The sequence below is a fragment of the Olea europaea genome, chromosome 5 (assembly GCF_002742605.1).
Source record: "Olea europaea var. sylvestris chromosome 5, O_europaea_v1, whole genome shotgun sequence".
Taxonomy (NCBI): Eukaryota; Viridiplantae; Streptophyta; class Magnoliopsida; order Lamiales; family Oleaceae; genus Olea; species Olea europaea.
Window position 1 is genome coordinate 162,646 of NC_036241.1, and position 9,844 is coordinate 172,489.

A 9,844-nucleotide genomic window follows, 5' to 3' on the forward strand; every position below is an offset into this window, starting at 1 on the left:
GTCGACTCTTATTTTACATAAATGGACTTCATGTAATTGATCGGTCTAAAACATTAATCGTGTCTATTTTTTTTGTAACGGGTCAAACTTAAATTGATAAAATTAGTTCATCGGTACAAGTATTACAAGCACTGCAAACAGTTTCTCTGTACGTCATTTTATGTCCTTTCTTGGTTCTATTTCGTTTGGTTGAAACAAAATAGAATGTGAGTTTGGAAATGAGTACGAAGAGAAGCATGTGACGAAATTTGTCACTTGCCTTGCTGAGTGTGCCAACAAAGATGACTTCTTCAAAACTTAGATCAAGAAACGATATTGGTTGCTTATAGTTTGGTAAAACTAATGAAATAATTCGACACCACCTTTTCTTCTAAACCATCGTAATGGTTCTTTCCTACTTACTTTCTACAAAAGGTGTAGTTTGATCGGATCCAAGAATTATTGGATTTCACTCTCTTGTTTAGCACTATGGAAATTTTCAAGAAAGAAAGACGTGGCGAGTGGTGTGTGGTGCACTTCGTGTACAAATGAACACATCAACATTCTAAACATTATTTTTAATAAATTTAGAGTCTGGTAGACGAATCCTTATTGACACTTCATTCGATTCATTAGTATTGGTTTAACCTCTCTATCGAGAGTCGAGACTCGTCCTATTGCATTACGATGAGAAACTGTTCTTCCTAGAATAAAAGGATCAAAACACTTCAACACTCCATACGGAATTTACTAGTACACGTCAAAGATAGCAGGGTAGTCGATACACAGTTCGTACAAGTCGCTCCTTATGCAACAAGATTAGTGCTCAATATTTATGCGAGTGTTTTTAGATATTTATGGGAAAAATTGGAATGCAATGTTAGGTGGGGGTTGTGTTGGGATGAGCTGGTTTTCTTGTTTCGTAAGATGCTAGATCTCTATGCACTGTCCTGACTGAGTTCCTGCATTAAAAATGCTCGTATTTATTCAGTCTGTGGCTATTTGTCCTCTTACGTCCACACTCTGCTCATTAAGAATGCCCTCAGTTCTCTCTTTCTGTGGCTCTCAATTTCCCACTTAAGATATAACTCTCTCTTTTGGTCCCTCCTCTGACTTCTGTACTGTGTTGCCCTCTTAAAGGGGCAGTGTTGTTGGGTGGAGTTTGTGTACGTGAGGGGAGGATTCAATTTCCTCTTTATTGTTTTTGAGTCGGCTACTCGAACAATTTCCCATTTAGAGTTTGATTATACTAATAACTTTTGCCATTCTATTTATGGTTTAATGCTATGTCCATTGATTAAATGTGGCAACTCGGCGTGAAAAAAGGAAAGATCGAGAGAGATGGGTTTTTCTTGTTTTTGACACAAGGATCCTAGTCAGAGGGACAAAGTATTTTGAGAGAGAGTCGACTACACAAATCATTTTCCACCATTCAGTTTATAGTTCACTACTACATCCATCGATAGAATGTGGCAACATGGGGTGATAAAGGAAAGAGAGAGGCGGAGTTTTCTAGTCTTTGAAATAGTGGATGCAAGTGAGGTCAACAACGATGAATCTCTTTTTAGAGTCAACTAGACAATCTATTTTTTAACATTCTATTTATCATTCATGCTATCTGATGATTATTTTTTAATTATAAATTGAAGTCAAAATTAACATTAATTTTATGGAAAAAAATCATATGTACCTAAGGAGGGGTTACTGAAGCGTGTCCCCACCCCTCTTACAAACATGCGGGCTCCGCGTGTATTTAATAATGTCGAGCCGTGGTCCCCAGCTTGATGATGTGAGTGGGGTGTAAATGATTGTATAAATGATTATATACGTGAAGTACGGTCCTAATTTTATTCACACATTTTGGTCTTCGACACAGTGAATTACTTTGAGACAGATAACTAATTTTAAATTGATAAATAAAAGTGATCTATAACACAATTATTTGACAGATACCTCATCCCATTACTTCAAAAGATAAAGAGGACAAATTGTCAATTATCCAACCAGGTGGATTAAATTTAGAATTTCCCCAAAAGATATATAATTTTTGTGTGTGCTTGAGGGTCGGGGATGTTCTGTGAATGCTGGCAATTCTTGAAGCCAGCTAAACTGCATGGTATTGTACTCAAAATAGAGACCCCACCAGTGGGCCCTGAGCTTCTTCTGCTATATTTACTGATCTTTTTGATGCAACCTACCACGCACCCAGTTGGATTTGGACCCCAACCCTTCCAGCTAACAAAAGATCTCACACAGATTCTCTATTGGTGGAACCTTTTGGAGGCTTTCCCAACCACTTTTTCAGCTCTCAAAGTCAGCTGTCAATTTTCAGTTGTTCATAGTTCAATCGATTATTGAATGTTTGCGTTAGGTTCTACCTTATATTTTTAAAGGTTGAACCCCAACCTTAAGGGCTCCCCATTGTCTCTGTTCTAGAGTATCGTGAGAGAGGTAAATCGCAGGTTATGCCTCTAAGGGTATAAGGTGGAAGGCTGCTTGTACACTTGTACTTACCCAAAAGCCAAATCCATATTTCAGGATTCGAACTCTTAACGCAGCAGCCTCAAGCAAAGCTGAATTTCTCCACCCTCCCCTTTTACCACTTGGAGATGTGCCCTGAGGACCTTTATATTTTTTATCTTACAATGCAATGATCTTGATGGCTAGTGAACGCAACTTTTTGAAAAACTAGAAATCTGTATGTTATAGAATACTAAAAGTTAGGAGCTACTGGAACTTGGTTCGGCCTTATGTTGACAGGGCCCATGTGCTGAGCTTGGGTTATCGAACGAGCCAAACCAAGCTTGATGGGACCATTGCCAACCCTAAAGGGAATAGAGGGAAAGAAGAGAACTACTATATGTACAGAAAATTTTTACGGAAATATTTATAGATGCTAAGCTGTCCTCATTTTATTATCACCACGGATGAAAATGAGGACAGCTTAGCATCCGTAAACATTTCAGTACAAGTAGCTTTATAGGAAGAAGAATAATACCACAATAGATGAAAATGAGGACACCTCAGCATCCGTAAATATTTCGGTTCAACTCAAGTAGCTTTATACGGAAAGAATAACCCACAATTCACAATGGCACTTAGTTGACTGCAAAGTCTTTCCATCAATAATACACATTCTCTCTCTCTTCCCCCCCCCCCCCCTCGCCCCCCCTTTTTTTGGCCAAAAGATTCCGGCCACGCCTCCGTCCACCGCCACTTCACAGACTCCACTACCACCACTTCCTCCTCGTCCACAACCCCTATAAACACCAGCAATAATAATGATAATAACGGCAGTAAGAATGATTCCATCACCAAGAAACCATCCAAGGATCGACATACCAAGGTGGACGGCCGAGGGCGGCGCATCCGTATGCCGGCCTTATGTGCAGCCAGGGTTTTCCAGCTGACCAAAGAATTAGGCCACAAGTCTGATGGTGAGACTATAGAATGGCTTTTGCACCAAGCTGAACCATCAATTATAGCTGCAACTGGCACAGGTACAATTCCGGCCAATTTTTCGACCCTCAATCTTTCTGTACGCAGCCGGGGCACCACCATTTCAGCTTCACTATCCAAGTCCATGCCTCTCTTCATCGGTGGCGCTACCGGCATGCTAGGGTTCCACCCCCAGCTCACCTCAAACAATGGTGGTTTTGGGCAAGACCTAGATGTTGCAACCTCACATTCAGATACTAAACCTAGGAGAACCATCATGCAAGATCACGAACCGGGTTCAGATAAAAAACCCGGTTCATCTCAGCCCTCCAGCTTCGTCCCGGCTCCCGCCATGTGGGCGGTGGCACCAGCGAACGCCAACATCGGGAACGCCTTCTGGATGCTGCCCATGACTGGTGGAACTGCCATGGCCCCTGTGGGTGCAGGGCAGCAAGAACACCCCTTCTGGCAATACAAAACCTCCCCCACTCAGAGAATTGGTGGCTTCGAGTTTACCAGTGGTGGAGACCGGTTTAACCCCGGATCAATGGTGGTCCAACAGCCATCGCCGCCGGTTCAGCAGCTGGGACTCGGTGTCTCTGATACTACAAACATGGGATTACTGGCCTCTATCAATTCATATAGTAATGGTAACTGTAGGATTGATTTGGGCATGGATTTACAGCAAAACCAGCAACAAGATAATGTCAGTGACGATGAAAATCCCAAAAAATCTTGATAATTCCATATTAGAAACTTCCCTATAATTTTCTTGTTGAATGAAGAATTCTAAGTTTTCTTAGCTGGATTTTTTTCCTAGTTTATTGCTTTCTTGGTGATAAGATTTCTACTTTCATTCATCTTTTCGATGTTCATTTTTTGTTTCTCACTTTTTCGGAAATTATTCTCCCATCATAGTGGACGGAATAAGAACATTTTTGCACTTGTTCATGTGTAGTGTTCAAACATGATTATAAAATTTTAAGAGTTACAAAGTATAATTGAAACACGAGCTTTAAAAAGGTCTTTATAGCAAATTATTAACTAATTAACTTAATTGAGTTGGAATTGTTAAAAGGGAATAAAACATTTTATGTTTTATAAAGATAAGCTATCAAAGGAAAGAATGTTAACACGATGATACAGCAAAAAATCATGAGTATCCTTAAATCTTATCTTTAACATAAGAAATTTGATTACGTTGAAATGGTAGATATAAAACTGTATATGTCGAACAATGGTGGAAAATAATGATGTTTGATCCACTTCTAATAATGAAAGTTTGGTTTTTGTTGTTCTTTACACTTTAAGATTCAAGTTATCTCTAATTATTAATTGGACGATCTTGATTAGTTGTCAAATTTGAATGGCGAACTTGAAATGTGGTCAATTCAAGAATACTTTGAAAAGTTGCAATTTTTTATGTGCAGTTAAGGAAAAATTATTTTTGTAAAAATGGCCAATTTTTGTGTGGTCGAGATTTTTTAGCCCCTATTTGATGTAGCTAAAAATCAAATTTTAATAGATTTTGATAAAATTTTATGAAATGTGTAATTGAGAAGTTATAATATTGTGAAATATATTATTAAGATTAATTATCGATTTTAACTTAAATAAAAATTAAGATGCATAGGACAAAAAGTTGGCGTACAAATCTCAAGCCTTAGGCAATAGCTTGTTAGGGAAGTTAGTGCAACATGACTTTAACCCATTTGTAATAGATACTATGGTAAAATAGATACTAAGTGAAATGGTAAAATACAAATTTATGTGGAATCAAAATTGATTAAAAATGGATAGCTTATCTAAAGCATAAAGAAATTGATTATTTTGATGGCTTGAATGTCAATTTTTTCATGCATTTTTTGAATTTAGGGAACAGTAAATGTCGAAAATATATGGGCAAATTTTGATATAAAACTTTCGACTTTGACCATTTTTCAAAAATGCGGTGTCAAATTGGACATTTTACAAATTTTTTCAGTCTTTTGGAATGAATGCTTTCTTTCAATTTTGGTGTGCTTAATGGATAAGAAGGTATAGTTGCTGAAACTGTTGACTTTTGTTTAGTGAGAGTCTTTTTTAATTTTCTTTTTTGGGGTTTTAACTTCTAATAGCTTCTTTTTGTATGGGATTGAGGGGAACAAAATTTACTCTTAGTTCAGAGTTTGTTTGGAACAAATATTTTCAAAAATTATTTTTCCCCCCCATTATTTTCAATCACACAATCCATAAACCCATAATTTGATTGTTCATCAATTAACAATGAAGTTACTTAAAAGTAATTATTATTTTATTTTAATAAAACGATAATATTTTGGCACAACCATTTAAACTTTTTTCATTTCTTAAACTCATTTTCATTCATACATTCTCGCAATAAAATATCCAGCATATAAATCAAAAAAACAAAAATCCTACCTTTTTACCACACATTCTCCAAAAAAATCACCATTCAAAAACTTATTTTCCTAAAAAAAATTCATTTTAATAGCTGTCGAACAAGAGCTAAGAACTCACTTGCAAAGCGGAAATTCAAGTCATCACTACAAGATATCAAACGTCAAACCACAAGGGGCTCATCGATCCAACGCACCACGATTGACCACGAGACAATTTAGCCTCAATATCGAACTTGACTCTGGATTTGATATTGAGATCATATCTATAATGATGAATGTATAAAATAAGCAGTATTATTGAAGGAAAATTTAAAAATAAATAAATACCTTATTGATCAATTATTTTCAAGCCACTATTTTCAACATGAAACTGAGCAACTAAACAGCATGACATAGCAAAGTGGTGACTTTAAAATTAATCAACTCTCTGAAACAATAGATTCCAGATTTTTGTCAACACAAAGCATTTCAGCTTAACCTCTGTTATTGCACGAAAAGATAATTTAATGATAAAAAGTCACGCTGAAGCAGTCTTCTTTTGCTGAAAGATGACGGCGTAAACTGGAACTGCAACACCAATGGTGAATGCAGAAAGGACGCCGAGAGTCATCTTCAGTTGCTGATGTTTCATCCTGTCCAGGTTGTACATGTGCTTTGCGTGAAGGTAAAAAGGTTCGTCATGGCCATGGCCCCCTCCCATTTTCTTTACACCCGTTGAATGGAACCCTGTATTCACTGTTAAAGAAAAACAAATTTCGCCCTATCCGTAAGTAAAACAAACAAAAATATAAGAACACTGATGGGGTGAGTACAATTTCAGATTCTTGCTTATTCATTCATCGTATGTCTGGTACATGCTACAGGATATGATAAAAGGTACAATGGACAAGAATATTACTCATTTTTATTCCCTAATACTGTCTACTACTACCTAAAATACTCAACCAAAAATGCCATCAATATACCGAATTAATAGTAGAAAATTCCTCTAAACATTCTTTACTCTCAAGGGATTTATCAAAAGAATAGCATATTCATTCTATCTATTATTTTACTCGTGTGCTTTCATCATATTGTATAGAATTTTGTTTAGTTATCGGCCTTCACAATGCGGTTAAATGTACTACCAAAAAAAAAAAAAAAAAAAAAAAGAAGCTAAAATTAAGGTTCAGTATCAAGCATGCTTCAGCAGCCTCTGTAGGAAAAGTGTAGATACCGGCGGTTACTATCAATACAAATTTTCCGTATCCTTACCAAAAAACACAACGATTAATCAAATAAGCAGATGGAGCATGATTTTAACAAGTTTGACTTTGAATATAGGAAAAACATTAACTGCGATTAATTATCAAGAACAAACAGTAACGACCATTTAGGTAGTGTGCTCAAATTAATAGCATTATTCAACACAATAAAACTTAGATGCTTGAAGCAATTATATTGTACAAAAAATTATCATAAGATATAGAAATGAAATGAAAAGATAAAATACAAAAACAAATCATACTTGTCAGGACAATTCCTAGAAGAGACAATAACAAGAGAGAGCCCAAATTGTTGTAAAAGCTCTAATCTTTCTAATGGAGATCAGCAGGGTGTTATGTAAGGGACAGCTGGGGAAAAGAACAGCAAAGAAAAGGGAGAAGATCAGACCAGGTGAAGAAGAAGGAGAACCAACTGCTTTAGCTACCTTGTAAATTCAAAACGGTGTAGTCTTACCTCAGTTGAAACAGTGTCGTTTTGCTCCCAATAAGTGTAATAGTTAGAAATGTTATCTTTGTTTTCTTTTGTGAAACACGACTTCAACCATGGATGAATACATAGAAAGCCATGTGCAAGGGGTGAAGAATGGGTCATTTTTTCTGCAAATTCAGTTATCAGTTGGAGTGATTCCATTCAGTTCCTTCCTCAATTTCTTCTTATTTTATCATTTTACCCTCCCCAATTCTGTTATTCTATTTTGATTGGTTCCATATTCAGCTAACTCAGCAGGAATTATCCCATTTCTGTGTTACGGTGGTTGTGAACTTGCTTCAAACAGTGACACAGGGTTAAAGGTTAAAGGTTTATCAAAAACATATGAGCTAAAAACCCGGAAACAACATGCATCATATATGCACTCGCCTAAATCAATTTCACACGGCTATATAAATATTATATGCACTAATTCGAGTTTATATAGGCACAGATAATGTACAATAAGTAACTATGACCCCCAGATAGAAAATAAACATCAAGCTTGAATTCAAATTCCTTTCAAAATAAGCTCATAATATGCACCCAAAAAACTCAACAAACATTATCTTTCAGATGGAAAAGGAAAAACATTTATATGTGGAAATACAAATTAACAAAGCGAAATAGAAAATTGACTAAATAAATGTGCGTAAAAATTTCAACGAAACGTGTGAACAAGAACAATTTTCGATTAACAGAAATAATAACGAAAATTTGGAAATAAAAAAGAGACCTGATTTGGGGAGAAATGATTCAGTGGAACTGAGGAACTTGGAAGCACACGATCTCAATCCATTGTTCATCGCCATTTTCTTTAGGAAATTCTTCTTATCAAATTAAAAAACAGAGATTCTGCTACTGCTGTCTGCGTATAAGATGAAAGAGATTGAATCGATGAGTGAGTAGGGTTTGTTGGAGGAAATTATAGGAAATGACCCGATAAGCCCAGAGGAATTAGTGGCTGTTGGCCGGTTGACCCGGCCAATTTTTCAAACTAGCCTTTGACCAACGAAAAAAAAAAAAAAAAGGCAAAATTATAAAAAACCGTGAAAACCAAAAAAAAAAAAAAAGAGATTTCCAATTTTACCCTCACTTGAAAACGAAGCAAAGCTGAAGGAGACGGGAAAATACTGTAGCACAGTCGACCCAGACACCGACAAATAAGGAAAAACAGGATACCCACTTGGCCAAAATCCCTCTGAAGAAGGTAAGAAATTTATACCAAAAAAAACCATGTTTATATTTTTATTTTTGGAAAAAAGTATGATTTTCTACATATTTTTTGAGAAATTCATGTGTAAATGTGGAATTTTGACAACATATTACTTGGGAAGGAGTGGAGATCGCCGGAAATGGAGTTTTCCGGCGATCGGACATCAAAAATGCCGCAAAAGGGCGACTGGGCGCCGTCTGGGCGCACCCAGTCGCCCCCGATGCCCAGACGGCCCAGTTATCTGGGCCGTCTGGGCGTCCCCCCAGTCAACTGGGCAACCCAGTTGACTGGGCAGAGCCCAACTGGGCGCCCAGTCAACTGGGTCAACTGGGCCGGTCTGGCCCAGTTGACCCAGTTGACTGGGCCGTTTTTTTTAATGTTTTTTTTTCTGGCCCAGTTGACCCAGTTGACTGGGCCGTTTTAATTTTTTTTTTTCCGGTTATTATTGAAGTTAATTAAATAATTATCAATGGCTTATTGTGTGATATGTAATTATTTATTTGAATTGGTTAATTTGAATGTTTATTATGTATTTAAAATTATTAGTAAATATAAGATGTAAATGTTATATTATTTATCGAAATATTTATTAGTTGCTAATTTAGATTAATTAATTATTTTATATTAAGTAATAGTAAAAAAATTAAAAGAAATAATATAATATTAAATAATGAATATATCTAAAGAATTGAAAAAAATATTTAAACATTTGTAAAATAATAAAAATAAGCAATTAAATTTGAAAAGTAAATTAGCAAAAAAAACTAAATTAGAAAAGAATTAAAAATAGTATTTAAACATTCATTAAAATTAAAAAAGTAAATTAAGTGTTAGAAAAATAATTAAAATATTAAAATAAGCATTTAAAATCAAGTGTTACTAAATTAATTTTAAAAAAAGAAATATTAAATAAGATATATATAAAGAATTTAAATACATAATTAAACATTTGTAAATAATTAAAATAAGTTTTAAAACTTCATTAAAAATAAATAAGTAAATTAACTGTTAGAAAAAAATTAAAATAAGCAATTAAAATATCAAAATAAGTGATAGTAAAATAATTAAAGAAATA

The 9,844-nt window shown here is 35.3% G+C and overlaps 2 protein-coding genes across 2 annotated transcripts; one reads left to right on the plus strand and one right to left on the minus strand.

The window, feature by feature from the left end:
• The first annotated feature begins 1,738 nt into the window (after positions 1-1,738).
• Positions 1,739-4,362, plus strand: LOC111394876 (transcription factor TCP23-like). The gene is made up of 6 exons (XM_023020927.1): positions 1,739-1,768; positions 1,929-1,986; positions 2,084-2,292; positions 2,672-2,841; positions 2,963-3,034; positions 3,094-4,362. The coding sequence occupies exons 1-6, from the start codon at positions 1,739-1,741 to the stop codon at positions 4,154-4,156; spliced, it is 1,602 nt and encodes a 533-aa protein (XP_022876695.1). The 3' UTR covers positions 4,157-4,362.
• Positions 4,363-6,097: 1,735 nt separating this feature from the next.
• Positions 6,098-8,534, minus strand: LOC111394327. The gene is made up of 2 exons (XM_023020080.1): positions 8,290-8,534; positions 6,098-6,554 (listed from the first exon to the last, which is right to left on the minus strand). Exons 1-2 carry the CDS (start codon positions 8,363-8,365, stop codon positions 6,337-6,339), a joined length of 294 nt encoding a protein of 97 aa, XP_022875848.1. The 5' UTR covers positions 8,366-8,534; the 3' UTR covers positions 6,098-6,336.
• Positions 8,535-9,844: the final 1,310 nt, after the last annotated feature.